The 22,309-nt window shown below is 46.5% G+C and overlaps 1 protein-coding gene across 1 annotated transcript in view; it reads left to right on the top strand.

The window, feature by feature from the left end:
• Lamc1 (laminin subunit gamma 1) overlaps positions 1 to 22,309 on the top strand; it is a 121,140-nt gene that overhangs the window by 60,549 nt on the left and 38,282 nt on the right. Inside the window, exons 2-3 of the mRNA XM_032915763.1 lie at positions 16,149 to 16,453; positions 20,212 to 20,342. Coding sequence (XP_032771654.1) covers positions 16,149 to 16,453; positions 20,212 to 20,342 — 436 coding nt within the window. The remainder of the gene's footprint in view (positions 1 to 16,148; positions 16,454 to 20,211; positions 20,343 to 22,309) is intronic.

The raw sequence follows: 22,309 nt of genomic DNA, 5'->3' as shown, positions 1-22,309 counted from the left end.
CCCAACTCTATACAGCATGGAGCTCCTAAGAGAATTTTTCTAGGCCGCTTTTGGATACCAAGTCTCTGGCATCAGATCAAAGAGAGCTGGGAAAGGGCGTTGGCAGTTCTCCAGGATGTAAATAGAAAAGGTAGAAAAGGTCCCATTGTGGGTGTGTGTGAATCACCCTGTGCGGGAGACCCAAGGCGCTGTCTGTTTGAAATAAGTCAGAGGGTGGATTGGAAGCATTTCTTATCATGCTGAATGTTTGCTCTCACTGTAGAGGGAATAGCAGATAAAAGGGCTCAACCACCTAAAATATGCAGTGTGGCTTATCTGTCAAGTGGCCTCTTTCCCCTGACATCACTGAATCTGGTATACATGTAATTTATAAATTTGGGGATTTGTTAGGGAACACTTCTTATTTCTGGAAAGGGACATTTATTATTTAATTGCCCAAGTCTTGTCTAAAGAGCATTTTAAAATACGTTGTGAGATGATAATATTCATTAAGGCAAAGATGATTGCTGTAATTAAGAAAAACTCACTTTTAAATAACTGTAGCAATAGGCATACTGCTCATTTTGACGAAGTTCCACTTAGAAGTCCTTTTTAAAGTCAATTATGCTTTTAATAATTCGCTGATTTCTTATTTCATATGCACTGATGTTTTGCTCGCATGCGCGTCTGCATGAAGGTGTCAGGTTCTCTGAAACTGGAGTTACAGACAGTTGTGAGCCGCCATGTGCTTGCTGGGAATTGAACCCTGATCCTCTGGAAGAGCACCCAGTGCTGTTAACCGCTGAGCCATCTCTCCAGCTGCCTACTTAGAAGACTTGATTCTTTGTGGTGGCAGATTTTCAAGGTTGTAAATTGAGGCTATCCTAGGAATTTACTGCTTTCACTCTAAATCACTGGGAAAAATCAAACACGCGCGTGTCGAGGCGTACAAGGTTACTCTCCTTACATCTGGTCTAGGGAGACTGAACTCAGCTGAGCTATGTGAGGAGGGCTCGCAGTTTAACCACAACAGACATAGCAAGTGCAGTGCAGGCAGGGAGGGATGGAGGAATGGAGAACCTCGAGGGAGAGTCAGCGCCCCTGCGGGGAGGGCACATGAATGGGAAGTGAGGACTCTGCTGGTCTTCTGAAGGCATCGCTCACAATCGGTCGCTTGTAGAGGGGATTCCAGCTGGCTGGGTACGTTCATGATGTGAATTGTCCATCCGCTCAGAAGGACAGAAGGACAAGGAGGCCTTGTGAAAGGCTGAATTCCTACCCAAAGTCAAGGGCGGGAGGTTCTCATGGCGCTCTAAATGAGTTCTGTTCGAATTTTCCATTTCATTTGCAGTTTTCAGCGTGTCATCTTCCCCGCTCTCCCGCCCGTGATTATCCCGTTTGATTCCCGTTTGACGTAATGAATCCGTTTTCCTCCTTCCACTGTTCTGCTTGGGGCAGGGAGGGACTGCATTGGAAAAACGGTGCCTCTTTTTCCAGCAGTCTCTTTCTGCTTCATTTCCATGAGTTGTATGAGTAAAGGAATATCATTCGGATTTGACTTTTAAAATGATAAGTTCCGTTTACTGTTTTTTGTGCACACTCATTTGCAAGAGATAAAGTGGTTTTCCTTCTGCGAAATACTGTGCACTTCTAGGTGTCAAACACATTTACATTGTCATTTAATCTTAGAATATTCTTCATGAACTTCTGTCTTTTGTTATTTTGGTACCACAAGAAAAGTTCAGAAGTAGCGAATCAGATTTTGAAACTGTGTGCCCTGTAGAAAGAATGGTAGAAGGCTTGGTAGAAACCTTTCCCCCCCAAAATTTCATGTATTAAAAAGTTATTTCATTTTTAACATTTTACATAATATATTTTGTTCTTATTTTTTGCCTTTCTCCAATTTCTCCTGGCTCCCCCACACACCTAACTTCATTTTCTTTTTCTTAAAACCAAAGCCAGAAAGGCAAGAATGCATGGGTGTTACACACACACACATGCACATGCATGTATACACACACACACACACACACACACACACACGTCTGTTTTGAGTTGGCTAACTACTAAGCATGAGGCCTGCTGGAGTATATGGTTAATACACCTAGTGTTACTCCATTGAAGAAAACTGATTTTCCCTCTCCCTGTAGCTATCAACTGCTAATAACTTCTTGGCTGGGGATAGGGGGGACGGACTCTACTTCCATTTCCCCTCTCAGTGCTGGGCCTGTACTGTGTTTGACTCCGCTGTCGCAGTCTCTCTGAGTTCACACATGTGTCATTAGCCTTGTCGTGTCTGGAAAACGTTTCCTTGGAGTGACCCACTACCGCTGGTTCTTAGCAGTCTTTCTGCCTCTACTGTATAGATCCCTGGCCATGGAGAGAGGTGAGGTATCCCATGCAGGACTGAGTTCTCCAAAGTCCCTCGCTGTCCGCCCATTCTTGTGGGGCTCCGCGTTAAGTACCATCTACTGCAGTCAGAGGCTTCCTCCGTGAGGATGAAGCCATGCATTGGTCATAGGAGGCACTGGTTGCCATGTTCACTTAGCAGAACCATAGCGGTAGGTTTTCCCCTGGGGCCCATGAAATCTTGGTTTATAGTCTTGGATTTCATGGGTCATCTGACGGTCACATAGTAGGTATCTTGTTGTTGGCTATGCAGTGCTTTTTTTTTTTTTTTTTTCTTTTTTCGAACCTAGGGCTTTTGCGCTTGCTAGGCAAGCGCTCTACCACTGAGCTAAATCTCCAACCCCTATGCAGTGCTTTTCATACAGGTCTGCTATGGCAGCCAGTAAGCAGCCAGGGCTGGTTTACATGCGAGTAGGCGTGGCTTCATTCCAATGAATCTTTACAGAAGTAGACACCCCCAGAGAAGACCCAGGCTATTAGCATGCGGGCCCTGACTTAGAGTGTGTGTCAGTACGCAGAGCGGGGCAGGAGGTGAGGTCAGCGATGCTCCCAGAGTAATAATGATAAAATAAATAAGCCTCACTGGGCATCAGTTGTGAGGCTGGGGAATACCTAGAAACTGGAGTATCAGGTCTGGAATCTGGCGTGTTATAATTCTTCAGTCTCCTTCCCCCCACCCCTTTCTCCTTCCCTCTTATCTTCCTTCCCCTCCCTGTTCCCTTTCTCAACCCCCTCCTCTCCTACCTTCTCGGTTATCTCCGGGAGCATCACATACTTTGACCTTAAACTTCCCAGATATACATTTTTTTCTTCTTAAAAATAAACATCTGAAATTTCTTCTGCGAAAAGTCAATATTTCCACACCGATCTAGACCCAGCAGAGTATGACAAACACCCTGACCTGAAAATGCCAGCACCACCCAGCAAAGACCTGGCTTAAACAAGCTTCAGCGTCCAGACAAAGGAACAAACTTACCTGTTGGAGTGTACTGAAGCAGAAGTTAACTCTCTGCTTCTGTATCTGTCCTCCTGATGAGACTTGCCGGCGGTCTTACTATCCTAGCAGTTTGTGGGAGGAGCCTGAAGGGATAATGAATTTGATTCATGTTTGCATGTAAAGGATAACATTATGACATTTTAGACATTTCGTTTTCTAAACATCTAATGTCTATTTTTATTGGCCGAAGAAGTACAGCCATGAGGAAACTGACTTGGGAAAGAGATGCGATGGAGACTTAGACTCAGCTGGTCTAGTCCCTCAGCCTGTAGATACTGAGTAACCAGCCCCTGTTGCAGTTACAGCCTGTATTTGTCTGCGGTGGATACTTGCTACACATTTTGCCTTGAAATGCATGACCTGTGAAAGTGAAGGGAACTGCTTGGATTTGCCCCCATTCATTCTGTGGTGTAACACGGGGCATTCAGGTATTTTCTCTCTGACTCATTTAAAGTCTGAGAGCTGAGATGAAAGTGCTTATAGCAGATGCATTAGTCTTGTTTCTGTGGCACAGATAAAATGTCCCACAAGCAGCTTAGGGGAGAGAAGGTTCATTTAAGCGCACAGTCCTAGGCTTTATGGAGCATCATCGCGGGGAAGTCAACTGGCAGGACCTGAACCGGCTGGCTCAATCTGCAGTCAAGAGCAGAGAGAGGCTGGTGTGTGCGCACTTGGTTACTCATGCTCGCACATGCTCAGCTCACTCCTTTGCGTTCAGTTTAGGACTCAGTTCATGAGATGGCACTCCTCCCATTCAGGGTGGGTCTTCCCACTTTAGTTAACTAATTGGAAAAATCCTTCACAGGCACACTCTTAGCCTATGTAATATAGACAGTTCCTCACGGGGACGTCCTTCAAAGATGATCCTAAATTGTGTCTGCCTGACAATTAAAACTAGCCATCACAGCAGGGACGTAGTTCTCAAACATAATTGCATATAAAAAGTCACTGTGTTTTGGATGTAAAATGAAATGTTTAGAACGGATACTTTAAGATTTATTTGCCTTTTTCAAAAGTTTTCTAGGTGATACTCACTGCCAGTTTGGTGCCTAACTCGGAACCAGGATGTGGAGAGCTGGAAAGTCTAGGCACAGGCTGCGTACGCAGAGGGCTCTCCGGAACTCCTGCCTGTTTTGAACTGTTTGGCTTGGTGTTAATAAGTACCTTCTGCTCTTGTGGATTTTTCCCAGCACTCGACTATTGGCTCACAACTATCTCTGACACCTGAGGGCTTCTGCATAGACCCGGTGCACATACATATACATAAACTAAAATATTTTTGAGTCACTTATAGTAACTCTGAAATGTCTGATAGCTCTTCTTTCTCTCTTGGGAATCCTTGGTAATGCTGTCCCCCTGGGCTTCACTCTAGGCCAAGGTGAGCATGCTGGACTCACTCTGGTCCGTCAGTCCCATCAGGAAAACTTAGTGTTCACTGTAACTCCAGGCGCATTGAGTCATTCTATCTGCACAAGACATGTTATCTTCTAGCCTTATTAAAGACAGTTTGGGACCAAGGAGATGGCTCAGATGGTAAAGGTGCTTCACACACCTTTGGCACACACATACTGGAAGGTCTGGAAGACAGACAAACAGATACACACACATACACACACACATCAATCTTTTTAAAGGAAGCATGTCCTTTTATCCTCCTATCCAGCTACTATTCTTTATAACAAAATTGCTTGGAAATTATCTTTATTAGCTGGCTCCAATCCGTACCCCACCCTGCCCCGCTCCACCCAACCCAGCCCAACATTCTTGCTTGTTTTTAACTCGCATTCTACCAGACCACTTGTCAGGATAGTGGAGACTTCCAGGTTGTGAAATCTAGTGGCCAGAGTTCAGTCGCCATCTTTCTTGTCTTTCTTGCTCTTTCAGAAATAGTTGACTCAGCTTGGTTTCTCTTATTGAAAAACAACCCAATTGGTTATCCAGATGGTCAGCCCTGAAGCCATTTACATACAAGTAACATTATAGAGCCTGACCAGGGTGTATTTATGGATTTATATGTATTTAGGAACGAATGAAAACATACACGTGCATGGGCACGTGCGTGTGCGCATAAACACACACACACACACACACACACACACACGCACGCACACACACACACACACACCCCTGATGTAGTAACAATTAATGGACAAAGAGCCCATAAATTTGAAAGAGGGCTGGGAGGGCTTGGAGGGAGGAAAGGGAAGGGGGGGAAATGATGTAATACAATCTCAGAAAGTAAAAGTCTCTCTTTAGTAGCTTTTTCTCATGAGTCCCAGTGTACATCTGTCCTCATGTCTGGCTCTGTTTAAGGGACACTTTTGTCTAACTCCATGGCTTGAACACTGATTCTTGATGACTTACAGATTTTTCTCTCCTGCCTGTATCTCTTCCTCAACCTCGGAGTGCATCGGTCAGATTCTGTGGTGGTGGAGTTTGAACCCAGGGCCTCTTTTTAACTCGCCAGTGGAGTGTTCTCTGTGGGGCTACCTCTGCAGCTCCAGGCTCCTGTGTGTTAACTGCTCACTTGGCATTCCCACGTAGTGGCTCAGAGGGATCTCCAGTGTGCACCCATGGCAAGCTCCCAGTTTGCTCTGTCTACCCCTGCAGTTGTTTCAGTAAATGCCAGCTTCCCCTTTCCAATGCCTCATAGCCAGCCGGTCACTACAGCCCACCCTTTAACCACTCAGAATGTGTCTACAGTCCGGCCAGTGCTTACTACTGTCACCTCAGACCAAACTGTTGTCATCTCTTGCCTAGGTTATTGCAGTCCCTCCCCCACCAGCTTCTCTTATTTTTTGGTTCCAGCTAGGGAGTGCTACATTTGCACCCATGTGCACAAAACATAGGAGTGTGAACATTTGCGCACAGAACTCTCCAGTGGACTCTCACCTAGTAAGTCTCCTCCATGGCCTGCAAAGCCCTGTGTCCTTGGCCCCGTTCCCTAATGCCTTCCACCTCACTCATCCTGACCTCCTGACCGCTCCCTAGAGCTTGCTGGCAGGCTCAGGGTATTGACATTTGTCCTGAGTAGGCGTCTCACCCACACGGTGCAGCGTTCCACTTCCGGTCTGTGCTCAGATGTCACCGTGTCCGTGTTAGTGAGGTCACCTCTGATAATGCAACGTTAGCTAGTATCCCTCCCTCTCATACAGAAAGTATACATCTGACATGTATAACTGTGTGTGTGTGTGTGTGTGTGTGTGTGTGTGTGCACGCACATGCACTTATGATGCATGCTCATGTTTGTGCAAGTGTGTACACCAGGAGGCTGGAATTCACCATCAGCTATTGTTCCTGAGGAGCCGCACACTTTGTTTTTTGGGACAGGGTCCCTCACTGATCTGGGACTCACTGATTGTGCTTGAATGTCTGGCCAGCAAGTCCCAGGGATCGGGCTGGCTCTCTGCCTTGACAGCGCTGGGATTTTGCAGGCACATGTCTGTTTGGCCTTTTATGTGGGTGCTGGAGCTCAAAGCCAGGTCCTGAAGTTCTCCATGGCAAGCAGGGACTGAGCCACTCCCTCAGTTGACATCATTCGTGTTTGTTTATTCCAACCTCTGACACCAACTAGACTGTGAATCCCACATGCTCGACACCGTGTGTGTCCTCTTTTCTGCTGTGGCCTCACGCCTAGAATATTGACTAGCTGGCACCCATTAACATTGGGCAAACATTTGTCGAGTGAAGGGAAGAATTTGGATCTATACGATTCTCAGGACCAGTGAGGACTGTTAACTCTCACCTGATAGGTAGCTTAGGGTGGTAAAAAATGAATGCACAACCGTGAAAGCCGAGGAAGCCGTTTTATTCGTAGCCATGAATGTTTTTATGGAAATGTATCGTATGGACGAGAGATACAAGTGGGGAGTGGGAAGGGGAGCTACAGGAACAACGAGTGAAAGGTGGTCTTATAAAATGAAAGATTAGAATATTGTCAGAAGCTTGTCGTAGTGAGCTCTGGGGTAATTCACTGGTTTAATAGTTAAGGAAGAAGCAAAGCTACCTTATTTAGCCTCCTGTGGCTCTGTGTATGGGGGTTGGGGGGTGGGTATTGGAGTTGGTCTTGGTTTGCACTACCCAGCTATCCTGAGAGGCTGGAACTGTTTTTACAACCAGACTGTCTTCTTCTCAGGACTCCTTTACGGATATTCACCCTTCTGTGCAGATTAGATAGCACAGAGCAATAAAGACCTTCCCGTAAATTCTGACGTCTCCTTTCCCACACTTCTCGCTGTTTAAAGCTTTGCTACCGAGCATGTGTATCGCTGCCTTTTTGCTTACTTTTCTCGCTCAATAAATTTAATCATCCGCCTTCTCTGTCTGCCTCCCTCGTGTCAGTTGGTTCCCACAGCTAGAACTTGGCTTAGCAGAGTGAATAGATTCTTTTTTTTTTTTTTCCCTGAGTGTGTGGACGAGTGGGAGGAAGGAGTGGCCTCATGCCTTTAGCTCAGCTCGAGGATTCCAGGCATGTTGTGACCCACTAGCCTGAATCAGGGCCTGTATTAAGTCTTGTAAGCATGATGGTTAATCAGCCATGTGTCCGGCCAGCGCTTGGCTTGGACTTTCACTTGGTAATCTAATCTCTTTTGCTGAAGCTATAACATGAAGTGGCAGAGGAGGTACCCGGATTAGGATAAATATATCTGATGTTTTGTAATGGAAAATGTCAGTCTCTGATGGCGATTTGCACCTATTTTAAATGACCTTCCAAGCATGCTTGACACTTTAATATTAGTTAAGAAGTCTCTCTGTCTGTGCAGTGGCTGTCTGACAGACGTGGCCATGTCGAATAAACCGGTCGAGTCACAATAGCGTGGTCTTCCAGTTTACTGGAGAATATGGAGCCTTTGAAGATTTTGTTCCTCGGATGGTACCAGGTGGTTTGGGGCAGAATAGTAGGGAGAGGGCAGAATTGTGTCCTTTACCAAAACTTCAAGTTTGATACTTTATGGAAAAATCTAATTCCCTTAGAAATCGGGATGTTTTCATCTCCAAAACCCAATCATCGACTTCAAAAACACATTCTTCTCTTTAGCTCCACACTGACCGGTGCCATTGTTCTAATACATAGCCTTTGGTGTGTAGATTAATTTTTAGAAAAGAAATCTAAATAATTTATCTCTCCATATTCTGTCTCTGCATTTAGTGTGGCACACCCATGACAGGAAGAGCTCATTACACACACTCGGAAAATAAAGACCACTGAAGGCCTGGGCCCTGCATTTGAGAGGAGACTTTCTCAACTTGAAAGCTCCATTGTTTTTTTGTTATAATACGTTTAGTTGAAGATTACTGTTTGCTAGAAAACTGTCGAGGTTGTCCCGTTTGTGAATTGTAGTAGTTTAAACGTACTGTCTGTGGGGCTACGCCTTTTTTTCTGATAGTGTTTGGTTACTTGACAAAGGGTAAGATCATGAACGGTTGCTGAAATCTAAGGGAAAGAAATGACTTGCTCCCCCCTTTGCCTCTTCCCCTCCTTCCTCTCTTTCAATATTCTATTTGAAAGACGATGCCTAAGGCGGTAGAAAGAGCCCAGCTCTTCATTCAGGCCCCCAGGTCCGAGTTCTCAGTAGTAGGGATAACCGTGCTGAACTCACGGGGGTCACCTCAGCACATCCTGGGTGTGCTTAACTGTTCTAGTGCTTTCTAGTGGGTTGGCCCGAAGATCCCAAATCCCAGCCCTGGCTTGGCTCTGGACTGTGTGGATTGGCGGGGCTGTGTTTCTGTGTAGTCATTGCTGAGGTGCGACAGTGACAGCTGGTGTGCAGCTGGACATGTTGTCCTGGGAACTCGCCGCTCACAGCCCTGAGAACGTTTTCAAACAGTTGCTTTCTGCGTCTACTGTTTGTGTTAACTGTTTGGAGAGCCCTAGTTAGTAGCCTAAACACACACCCTCTCTGATGGACGGTTGTGCAACTGTCTTGGTGTCACACTTGACTTCAGAGAGAGTGCTGAGTTTCTGATTTCTGGAGAGTTAGCCGGTCCTTTCAGTAGTGAACCCTGTGGCACCTCATGTGCTTCTTTGTTCTGATTCAGCCCTTGGAAGGCACTTTGGAGTCCTGGAAAGTCCTGTATGACCATGTCATTCTTCAGTGAACTGTAAGGGCAGTTGTTTCGCAAAGTCCTCATGGAATTCTTCTGAACCGCACATAACAGAGAGACGTTTATGTTCCCCGGCAGTCAGTGTTTGCATCCAACTCCAAGACAGGAAGAGCTTCTCCCTACTCAGGGAGATTAGAAATACTTTACCATGTAGGAGGCTGGAGCAGAATTCCTTGGTTTGGCCCTGCTGGAAGCATGGCTGCGTTCCCATTGTTCAGACAGCCCCTCCTCTTCTCTCATCCCTTCAGCAGCGTGGACTGTAGGATTCAGAGCAGAAAATATGAATTAATGTTGAGTGTTCCATTCTAAACATCTGCACTTGAGGGTTTTTTTTGTTTGTTTGTTTGTTTAAGGGAAAAACGTACAAGGGGAGGAAGTGGGGGAGCAGAACTCTCAGAAGCTAAGTATTTCTGTAGGGTGCGTGTACCCATGGCTTGTCTAAGTATTTCTGTAGGGTGCGTGTACCCATGGCTTGTCTAGGTATTTCTGTAGGGTGCGTGTACCCATGGCTTGTCTAAGTATTCTGTAGGGTGCGTGTACCCATGGCTTGTCGTCTTCTTAATGCCATGGTAATGGCAGGAGATGGAGGAGGTGATGCATTCAGAATTTAGGATTTCCTCAGTCATCCGATCTGGCTTCCGTTCCTTAAAGCCATAGTGTCTGGTTTTGGTTGATCCCATGATGAAACGATAGTGGAGCAGACTCCCTAGATCGGACATCAGAACCTGGACTTATTTTCTATCCGCCTACCAATGAATTAGTTTTTACTTTGCCAGTGCGGAATATAAGACGGACCGATAAGAGGTGGGGAATCTGGTAAGATAGAGGGAGGGCAGGCAGGAGGAAGGACAGACAGACAGAGACAGACAGGGGAGCTTTCAGGTGTAGCAGGAAAGCTCTAGTTTTCCAGGTCTCAGTCATTCATGGTCATCATAATTTCAGTAACACTGAGATGATCCCACACCCTGACCCCTCCATTCCATTTCTTGACCTTGTCTGCTGTGTGTGTGCGTGAGTGTGTGTGTGTGTGTGTGTGTGTGTGTGTGTGTGTGTGTGTGTGTGTGTGTGTGTGTGTGGTGTGTGTGTGTTGCTGGGGTTTGGGCCCAGAGCCTTTGAACAACAAGCGGGTGTTCCACCACAGAAGTACACGCAGAATTCTAAGTTTTGGGCACCGCTCCTCAGTCTGGTCCCAAAGTCAGGGTCTTCTTGCCTTATCTTGAGTTCTTGATTATAGGGTTACAGCACCACACTGGGTCTGTTTCTTTGTTCTTCAAAGTAGATTCAAATTCCTTGAAGCAACTTCCATGTCTCTTTGTCTGTTAGGTCCATCCGTAAAGAGGATGCTCTAGGCTCCTGAAGGAAATAACACTTCTGCAGAAATATCTCACAAAGTTGTGGTCTTCACCCTCTGTGGCCAGTCTCTGTGTGTGTGTGTGTGTGTGTGTGTGTGTTAGGGACTGGTCTGCAAGTGCCTATTAAAGCATCTTGAAGTGGGCCAGCAAGATGTCTCAGTGTGTAAAAAGTTCTTGGTTTACAAGCCCGATAACCTGAGTTCAATTCCCTGGAACCCAGTGTGGGAGGAGGGACTGACTCCCAAAAGGTGCCCTCTGACCTCTACAGGCATTCCCACACTCACTGTCTGTACGGCTGGGTTTGTGTGTCAACTTGACACAAGGTCACAGAGAAAGGAGCCTCCCTTGGGGAAATGCCTGCATGAGATCCAGCTGTAAGGCATTTTCTCAATTAGTGATCAAGGGTGGGAGGGCCTAGCCCACTGTGGGCGGTGCCGTCCCTGGGCTGGTGGTCTTGGGTTCTATAAGAAAGCAAGCTGAGCAAGCCAGGGGAAGCAAGCCAGTAAGTAACATCCCTCCATGGCCTCCGCATCAGCTCCTGCTTCCTGCCCTGCTTGAGTTCCAGTCCTGACTTCCTTTGGTGATGAACAGCAATGTGGAAGTGTAAGCTGAGTAAACCTTTTCCTCCCCAACTCTCTTCTTGGTCAGGATGTTTTGTGAACCCTAAGACACTGCACAACAATGATAAATTAAATAAATTCTAAAAATCAAAGTTCTTTAGACGTTTCTCACTCAGCTTCCCCAACTGTCTTTGCCTCCTACCCCGAGAGCGGGGAAAGCATTATCAGAAGTCTTTCAACTTTATCCCTCCCAGAGTTGCTTGAATTTGTAAGTAGACAGAGTTGGGCAGGTTACTCCTGCTCCCCCAACCCCAGCCACGGTAGAGCCAGTCCCTCGATAGCATTGATTCCCATCCCGTGCCTTCCCTTCTGTGGACTCCAGCACTCAATTATGTCGCATTCCTATCTAAATGCCTAAAAAGGGCAAATGTTGCTTCAGTGGCCCAGGCCCCAGTGTCCTCCCCCTCCTGCTGCTCTTCTTGATCCTGTGCTTAACAGGATGACCACACTCCCTGCTTCTGTCCACCGTCCACCCCAGGGCCATCATCCCTGCTCCTGGAACTCCTTTAAATGCACAGTGAGCTTTGTGGCTGGCTGCCAGTAGACATTTCTTTAGGTATTGTCTTATTTGACTCTTGACTCATGGCAGACTTGTGTATGGGTATGTACACACACCCATGCTTGTGGTTCGGGAAACCCTTGCAAGTTAGCGTGTACGCATGTTGATATCTGCGCCCACAGTTGATATCTGGTGTTCTCCATCACTTTTCTACTTTTTCTTTTATAAAAAACATGCTGGGCTGGAGAGATGGCTCAGTGGTTAAGAGCACTGACTGCTCTTCCAAAGGTCCTGAGTTCAAATCCCAGAAACCACATGGTGGCTCATAACCGTTTGTAATGAGATCTGATGCCCTCTATGTCCTCTTCTGGTGTGTCTGACAGCTACAGTGTACTTATATACATAGAATAAGTAAATAAATCCTTATAAAGCATGTCTGTCTGTGTGAATGTATGCCGTTGTGTGCATGTGTCTGTGTCTCTGTCTGTGTGTGTGTGTCTGTGTGTGTGTATGTGTGTGTGCGCGTGCACATGTGTGTATGTCTGAGGAAGCCAGAAGAGAGCTTGGAGTCACCTGATACAGGTTAAAGGAATCATACTCAGGTCCTCTGGAAGAGCAGGAAGTGATGTTATTGGCTGGGCCATTTCTCCAGCCTCTCCACCTTCTCCGTTGAGACTGAGTTGTTTACTGAACCTGGAGTTCACTGATAGGCTGAACGGGGTGGCCAGCAACCCCAGGTGTCCTCCTGCTCCCACTTCTACTGGGATTACCGGTGTACACAGTCACACCCAGCTTCTTGTGTGGGTTCTGGGGATCTGAACTTAGCTTCTTATGCCTGAGCCATAGGCATTTTTAGCAGATTTGAATACTATTGATCGTCCGTCCCTTCTTGGTGTCTGTTTTCCCGCCCCTCCTCTCCCTGGTCACTCCTACGTTGTGTGCTTTGTCAGCTCATCTGTCTGTGCTTTAAACCTTGTTCCTCAGGTTGGTCATGGAAACTGGTTCTCAATGGAACACACTTGCTCCTTGGTCTGTACCAGTTCCTTAAGGCTTTGCTCTCTGCATCCTGAGGCATCCTGTCTTTATCTCTAACTCTCCTCTGGTCCATCAGACCACTCCCATCCCGTCCCCTTAGAGAGGTTTCCTCTTGTTTAGATGACTTGTGGGTACCTCCAATCTGCTGTATCTGGGGTGAGTTTATCAGCCACTTTGATAACACCGGTTATCTTGTTGTTTCAGTGAATGGCACCACTTTCCATTGGGTGGCTTTTAATCCGGAAATTTGAATGTTGTTCCTAATCTTCCACTTAGTGGGATGAGAAGCACTGTTCTGATGAGGATGCAGGGCAGGGATAAGTAGAGGCGGTTTTTAAAGCAGCATCTGATCCACTCTGTCTACTGCTGTGCCTCTGGATGTTGGCTCCCTGCACTGCACTCCAGGCCCATTCATTTCTTTGTAGTTTATGGCCATGTTTCATGTTTAGTGTGTCATTGCTACTGGAATATTGCCACATCTGAAGGTGTTCTTCGAGCAGGGCATGGTGGGCGCAGGCCTTTAATCCCTGCACTCCTGGAGGCAGAGGCACGCAGATCTCTGAGTTGGAGGGCAGCCTGGTCTACATAATGAGTTCTAGGACAGCCAGGGCTTGTAAAGAGACCCTGTCACAAAACAAAACAAAAACTAAAAGAAGAAATCGTTCTTCATTTCTAACCCTTCTAATCTCTACACTGGCCATAAAGTCAAATCTGAGCATGCATTCCCTGGGGTGAGTGACCTTCCCTAGTGACCTTCTGTTGGAATTGTTCTTACAATCCCTTTCATCTCCAGCTGTCTTCTGTAGTTCTAGCTATTATGAAACTCCTCTGCTGGTCACCGCACTCCCACCCACGCCATTTCTTTAGCACAGCCACTCTTTCACTAGTCCTAAGCATTTCTTGGTCTTGGAAGTATATGCTGATTTACTCAGGAAACACCCCACAAACCTGAGTTAGGTGGCTTTCACCCATGCCCCTCAGATGGAATGCCCCACCCTTGTGATAGGACCAGCACCAGGAAACTACATTCCTGTGCCCACAGAGCTTAGACTGATTCTGGCAGCAGTGTGTGTGTCTGTCTGAGCAAGTTACCACAGAGTTCTTTCTTTCCCTCTTCTCTATGGCCAGAGGTGAGAGAGAAAAGCTACACTGAAGTGAGGCTGAGAGAGCTCAGCTGGGAAGTCAGCGATCCTCAGAGCTTACTGAAAGCAGGGTAGCTCTCTGGGCGTTTTGCTGCTCTGGACACCTGAGGGGCCTTGCATGCAGACTTATTTCAGAAGGTGTCTGCCATAGGTCAGGGTGCTGAAAAGCACTGAGATGTCAGGAAGGTAGGGAAAGAAGAAATGCAGGGTGATGTGGAAGCCCATGAGAATCCCAAGCCACCTACTCCTGTGCAGAACCAACTGTTCGCCTTGTTGGAATGTCTTAGATAGGAAGTTTCTGGAATACCATGCATACTGTACAGCCGTTTCATCCTCATGGCTTTGCCACTTTTTGATTTAGCAGAGACAATGGTTCTTTCAACAAAGCTGTAGAAACTGTAGTGTGTGACCTGTGGGGGAAAGTGCCATGTGGGTACCTTAGGGAGATTTGTATTTGCAGACTGTTCTTTGATGAATGTAATTACTAAGTAGCCTCTGGGTCAGTTATGAATAGGTCCAAACCCTTGGTTCGAGAATTGTCTTCATAGGTTGGGGATTTAGCTCAGAGGTAGATCACTTGCCTAGCAAGCCCAAGGCCCTGGGTTCGGTCCCCAGCTCTGGGGGCGGGGGGAGAATTGTCTTCATAAACTCTATTATAATATTGCTTTACCTTCCTAGAACTTTACAATGGACCAAGGATCTACAAGAGTGGATGGGCAGAAGTGTCTTTATCTTTATAACAGAGAAAATGCTACTGAGAAATCAGACAGCTAGTACACAAAGGAGCCAAGCCTGAGTACAGGCCTCATAGAGCCCAGTCCCATGTTCTTTTTGCATGTGTGTGTGTGTGTGTGTGTGTGTGTGTGTGTGTGTGTGTCTATCTGTCAATCAGGGACAGTTATTAAATCTCTTCTGTGATCTGGACCAGTTGAGACCATCAGTCTTACTGTAGATGGAGCTGGGTAGGAGGCTCTGTCCTGGACGCACACCAGAGGACTGCCCTCCTGAGCAATCTCAGAGGCAGGAGTCCCTGCTCTGCACAGAAGGTCAGGGTGGTTTTCTCTAAGAGGTGACTCACTTAGTGGGAGGGGAGAGCACTCCACTCCTTGAGAGTAGAGTTGGTCTCTACTCCTCCTTTGCCCAGTGTATTGCACAGGACTGATTATGGAGCTGTGCTCAACAAATACTGGTTGACCCAGCTGTGCTCACCGTGTCTCTGTGGTAGAGCAGAGAAGTAGCAAAGCAAATGTGTTGTAAGGCCTCACGAGAGCTTGGGACAAACAGCTGCATGTTGTCTGAGGTCATGCCACCCAAACCTTTGGCCATGCCCTGGCCGTGCCAGGACTGTCTGACCCACTGACCCTTATTCTAGAAGGCTGGCAGCCCATGGCTCCTCCTGCCCTCGGTTGCTCAGAGCTTACTTACTTCACGTGTTCTCCTGTGAACATCTTCAGATATAACCTTTCTCTTTTATGTCTCTTCGTTGAGCTTTTGAATGAGGATTTTTCTCCTTTCCTGTTCATGTCCCAAACACTCTCCTTCTCACTAGGGTAGATAATAGTTCTGAGGACAGTGTACCAAGAGAAACACTCTAGTTAGTAAAGGGTAAGGTTTTGAATGTACTGAAAGTTTCAGAGGACCCATTCCAAAAGCTTTCAGATTTTTAAGAAAATACACTTTAATTAAGCGTTCAATGAAGCACCAGCATTAAGATTAGGTGAACTCATTATTTCATTATTTAGTTTTATTTTAAAATGCATTAGCACTGCACTTATACCACAGGTTTTCATGGCCGGTGTCAAGAACCAATTGCACTTTATATCTTGTGGGGAAATGTGCAGTTTCCAGGTTCAGAAGAGCCTACAGGGCCCACTAGTGTTTCCGCTGTCCTGAGGTTTTCCTGGTCTAATGCTGGACTCCTCTTCATCGAGCCCCAAGCCTGGTTAGGAATGGGAGCATTTCGTATCTTCATCCACACGACTTAAGAACTTCGATGTGTTTGCTCCGTAGGAAAGGCTTTTGACATCACTTACGTGCGTCTCAAGTTCCACACCAGCCGCCCAGAGAGTTTCGCCATTTATAAGCGCACTCGGGAAGACGGGCCCTGGATTCCTTACCAGTACTACAGTGGCTCCTGTGAGAACACGTACTCAAAGGCTAACCGTGGCTTCATCAGGACGGGAGGAGATGAGCAGCAGGCCTTGTGTACTGATGAGTTCAGTGACATTTCCCCCCTCACCGGCGGCAACGTGGCCTTTTCAACTCTGGAAGGAAGGCCGAGTGCCTACAACTTTGACAACAGCCCCGTGCTACAGGTAGGCACTCACAGGGTGGTGTGGGAGCCAGCCGTTCTGCCTTGACGATAATCCTAAGAAAATCACCCAAGGGAACAGTCAGTCACATGGGTGGCTGGGTTTTATGCCATTCTCCTGTGTGTTATCTATAAGTGAAGAAAGCCATTTTCTCCCCACTGCTTGGGGAACATGCGTTCTTATGTTCGTTTCCTCTTAAAAATATATCCCAGGATGTAATCTTTGCAAAATACACATTAGTTTGAGGAGTGTTTTTGAGACAAAGTCTGATGCCCACATATGCAGCTGAGGATGGCCTTGAACTGCCTCTCTAGCCTCCACCTCCCCAATGTTGATATTATGAGTGTGCACCACCACACTCAGCCTCTTTGCAAGTCTGATTAAACGGTTCTAACTTTAGTCTGTGCTCTTGAGGAGGGAACATTTCGCTTCTGACTTTTTCAAGAAGATATTTAGTGTAAGGCTGGGGATGTATAGCCCAGTTGGTAGACTGCCTCTGCCTGCCGAACCTTCTTGCTCTGTGTTTTCATCCCCCAAGTAAATAAGATAAGGTATTTAAAAAAAAAATCTCCTATTTTTCTTGCATCCTTTCTTAACTGTTCCTTGGTTTGATAAAGTAGAAGGTATATTTTTACAAATTATTTATAGCTGACACAAGATATTTAAGTATTTCAGATTGCCTTCTTCCCCAGCCACACAAGGACACTTGTCTGTGCTGTTGATAGTCACTGGGAGAAGTCTCTCTTCATCACCCGAGAAGTTGAGTTCTAGAGACTAGATAACAGTTGGGGTGCCTTGGCATTGTGCTTACACATCACACTAAAAGCCTTTCCCCATCTAGCGGTAGAGCAAATCAAGGATTCCGTTTATCTGTTCTATGTGCACATTCCTGTATACCCTCATATGGAGTCTTTGTATTTCTCGGGTTCTTTAAACTTCTCCATGTTCCGGCTATGTGCTCATGGAAGAGCGAGGATCCCGTGTCCTTTTTAGTATGTTGATACAGACACTGATGTCATATCTATTTGCATGGTGACGTTAGTATCTAAATGGGGGCTGTCTATATTCGCTGACTGAGGGGGAAAGGAAGGACTAGCTGTGACTTTGCAAATGGGACTCCATTCCATCAAAGGAGCTCTGGGCTTTTCTACTTCTGGGTTCTCAGTCTCCGTCTGGATTTCATTATAATTACTATTATCTCACATTAATTTTGTATGTGTATGTGAGAGCCCAGGTGTACATGGTACACTGTAGGTCAGGGGGACGACACACCAAGACCTTCTACCATGTTGGTCCGGGATTGAACTCAGGTCACCAGCCTTGGCCGTAGACATCTTTCCCCACTGAGACATCTCACCAGACCTGTGATTTATTATTACATTCAAGGATACCTTCTGATTTGGTTATATAGTTGTAGGCAGAGCCAAAAGATGAGAATATGTTTTTCTGTGTGTCCAGTTCCCTGCCAGTTGTACTGTTTTCAGCTGTCAGGAGATGGTGACTGTGAGTGTAAATCCATTAGCCGACGCCTTCCAGAAAATGGTTCTTGGGATGCAGATGAAATACACAGCTGATTTAAATAGATGGTGTAGCTGAGTGGAAAGAAAGCCTCAGGAGAGGCGATGTAGCAGGAGAGGCGATGTAGCGGGCGTCTGCGCACTTGTTTCCTTGTCTGCTTGATTGTGTTTCCTGGACCTGTGGAGGACCAGGAGAAATGGTGTTTGAGGTTGTGACTGGTTTTCGGCTCCTCTGCTGCCTGCAGGCCCACCAGCCTGTCCCGAGCAGCTCCCCTGTGGGGATTCTGCAGTTCGCTGCTCTTCGGGCCTTCGAGACTAGTGAGACTGTGTGTCAGGAATGCTTTGAGTGTGCATTTCATTGCGTGGTGGCTTTAATTATGTGTATGTGGATGTAAGAGCCCTGGCGCTCGCAGCCCAGGGCCAAATTGGGTGAGCAGATTGATGTCTGAACTGACCAGATTAACCTGCCTTCTCTCCAGTGGAGGAGTCGGAGGAGAAGGTCTCTGGTCTCGCTGGCTGAGTATCACTGTGTATCCGTGCGTGGTTCTCAGCCTCTATTATTGTACACTCAGCTGTGCTGTAGTGCGGTGTGCTCTCACCGTAGATGCCTGGGCGAGTTCTGATGTCTAGGTGTAAGCCTTTTAACCCTCGTAACTCTGTAAGTTGGGTATTTTTTTTTTTAATTATCTTCATTTTTACAGATGGGGAATCAGAGCTCAGAAAGGATACAAACTGCCCCAGCTTACAGTTTTGTTTTGTTTTGTTTTGTTTTCTGGAGCTGAGGTCCAAACCCAGGCAAGCTAGGCTAGGCGAGCGCTCTACCACTGAGCTAAATCCCCAACCCCAGCTTACAGTTTTTAGTGGCAGAGCTGACACTGGAACTCTGTGCAGCTGAGCCCCAGATTCTCTGTTCTTAAGATGTTGATCTTGGAGGCAGCCGACTCAGTGGCACCCTGTGAGCTTTCCTGCTCCATTGAGAAGGGGAGCCGAGGTAAAAATGAAGCTTTGGAAAGTGTTAATAACAGCAGGAGGCAGAGGTGTGTTCAACTGTTTACATTATGGACAACAGGTTCCTGCCATTATGCCCACGAGTGGGAGTTGTTACTGAGTTCCAAGATTGGATACAGTGAAATCATCTTCTTCATTCTAATTATCCTCGAAGCTTCCCCAAGATTAGTTTTTACGAGCGCTCCTTATTGCCAGGTGTTTGGCATAGGAGCGTGCTTGCTGATCTCGTAGAGCCCTCTGGAGGTACAGACGCCGGTGCTAGCCCCCTGCATGTACACCTGTGAGGGCGAGTCTACCACACAGTGCCCAACATGGGTCGGACTCACTCACCAGGCAGGTCAACTGAGGGCTGAGTCTTTCTCCTCCCTCGTGGTCAGGAGAACAGAACAGGCTTTTCCACAGTGAGGACAAGTTCCTCAGCATCACCAATAGTCCCTATTGAGCCTCTGCTTGTGTCATATTGACTGATGTCTCCTCTGCCAAGACCGGCCCAGAGTAGGCATGAAAAGGACAGGGGTGGCAGTGACAGACTGAGTCATTGGGATCGTTTTTTATAGCAGCGTGTCACTCATGTAAGCATCTGATAAAGTTAGCTCAATGGAAACACAGTTATTGTGAGGGCTTAGGTATCATAGAAACCAGGGTAACAGCGCAGCTTTTATTCTTGTCTGCTGCCATTACAGTACGCCCTTCAACTTGATCAGACATAGATTCACTCACTTCGTGCCAAGCGTGGGGGGCCCTGCACTGAACAAAACGGATGGATTCCTACCCTCTGATACATTTGATCGGGTGTTGTAGGCAGTGTGGAACGGGTAGCATCAGCAAAGCAATGAAGAGGTGACAGGAGACCTAGTGGAGGTGACGTTGTGCAAAAGATCACAACAAGCGCAGGCTGCACTCAGCTGGCTTGGTGAGGATGCTCACACATTACCCTGTGCTTAGGAATCTGTCTGCCCCAGTGTGCTTTGCTCCCGCTCTTTCCATCCCCCAAGGAAGAAACAGCGGTGTCCTCACCTTTGGAAGCTCCAAGTTGTGAAGTGATGGTGTCACCTGCGGAGGAGTCAAGGGGGGAAATTTCAGGGAATTAATGATACTTCAGCAGTCCACTGATCTAGCCAAGGACCATCTTGGTTAACAGAGGGAATGTTTAGAAGGTTTTGTCAAATGTGTTTCTCACCTTCAGCTCCCCTGCTGCTCTTCATGTGTCTGCTTTCCTTTTTCGCTTCCTGGCAGGAATGGGTGACAGCCACTGACATCAGAGTCACGCTCAATCGCCTGAACACCTTTGGAGATGAAGTATTCAATGACCCTAAAGTCCTCAAGTCTTACTATTATGCAATCTCGGACTTTGCTGTGGGTGGCAGGTGAGTGGACTATTAAATCTGCCTTGAGGGTGGTGGACCTTTGATGTAGAGCTCGTTTATGACTTTATTAGAATTTAGGGACCCTGTGGATCTGGAAAGACAGGCCGTAACCTACAAGACTTTTCTTATCAGATCTTATTCTGGAAGCTAAGCAACTGGGTTTTCTGAAACCTTGTTAAATCTACGCTTACTGACCATTTAGATCCAGAATCCAGCAGTAAGTTCTGCAGAGCTGTTGCCTAAGGGAGAAGCCTTGACCTTTTAGGATCTTAAGAGGGAGTTAAGGATAATTTTTTTTTTTTTTTTTTTTTTAAGATTTATTTACTTTATTTATGAGTACACTGTAGCTATCTTTAGATGCACCAGAAGAGGGCATCAGATACCATTACAGATGGTTGTGAGTCACCATGTGGTTGCTGGGATTTGAACTCAGGACCTCTGGAAGAGCAGTCAGTGCTCTTAACCACTGAGCCATCTCTCCGGCCCAAGGATAATTCTTAAATAAGTAAAAATTGAAATGTAGGTTGAGCTACTATCTCAAGGTGTTCTAGTTTGCTTTCTGTTGTGAGAAACACCGTGACCCAAACAAAGCAAGTAAGGGAAGGAAAAGGCTTATTCCTCTTAAAACTCCTAGATCATAGTCCATCACTGAGGGAAGTCAGGACAGAGACTGTAGCAGGGCAGCAGCATAGAGGCTGGAACACAGCCGTAGGCCACGGAGGGATACTGCTTACTGGGTTGTTCTTCGTGGCTTGCCCAGCCTGCTTTCTTGAACAATGCATGACCATAGCCTAGGCATAGCACTGCCTACAATAGCTGGCCCCCTCCCATCAGTCATTCATCAAGAAAATGACGACAGACTTAGCTACAAGGCAGCCTGTTAGAGGTCCTCCCAGATTCCTCAGGCTTGTGCCAAGTTGACAGAAAAACTAACCAGCATACAGTACTTGAAATATTACAAAACAAAATATTTTCTGCTGTTCATGTGATGTCACAAGTGGATAGTCCAAATGCTGGTCCCCGTATGTTGTGTAAAACTACCTTCGGGCCATGAAATTCATGCTATGACTTGGTTCCACTCCCAAGATACAGCAGTCTGTTTTTTGAAAACATTCAAGAATCCAGAAACTTCCATTCCCAAGTACTTAGGGAGGGAGTTGGGCACTTAGCTTGTGATAATGCACCTGTGTGTTCAAGACAAAAAATGTCATGAATCAAGATAGAGAACTGCAAGACTAGAGGAGCAGGTGGGGTGTGGATGGGTCTTAAAGGACAAGTAGGATTTGGGTAGAGGTTTGGCTCAAAGATGTGTAGATTGAGTGCAGGAGGATGGCTGTGTATTGGCAGAGTATAATTCTGCTTCATGGGAAGAAGACATCTTTGCACACCTGTAAACCAGAAAGGTTGCTTTATGGCCCGAGACGACAAGCTAAGAATCATAGACTTCCCTCTCTTGTGTAAGCCCAGGAGGTCCCAACAGCAGAAAGATTATTTTTTATATATGGTTTTCCCAGCATGCTCAGTGAGGTAGGTTTGAAATGTAACCGCTGAGAAATTGGGCAGCGTTTGGAGTAAGGCTGTAACATGAAAACTGGGCTAGGAAGGAAGATGAGTGTTTGTTGAGAGGAGAGGATAGTGGTGCATAGATTGCTATGCGGACAAGGAGAAGCCCATTACTTTAATATCCTACCGCGCAGAACCAGTTCAAAAGAAATGTCTCAGGCAGTGTGGCTGGTGGAGTTTCCATTCCTCTCTGATGCTCTGTAATCCGGATGTGAAACAGCAAACACCCGATGCCGTGCAGACTGAGAGGCACACAGAGATGCATTTTACTGTGAAAGGAAGATTACCAAGTCTAACATCCAAAATGACCTAAAGGTCTAACGATCAAGAGAACAGCGCTACCACCAGTAAATTAAGAAAATGGGCTAACTTGGAGGAGATGATGCATTTACTCAAAGACCTGT

This window comes from Rattus rattus, chromosome 10 (assembly GCF_011064425.1).
Source record: "Rattus rattus isolate New Zealand chromosome 10, Rrattus_CSIRO_v1, whole genome shotgun sequence".
Taxonomy (NCBI): Eukaryota; Metazoa; Chordata; class Mammalia; order Rodentia; family Muridae; genus Rattus; species Rattus rattus.
This window is presented reverse-complemented; position numbering and strand designations above follow the sequence as displayed.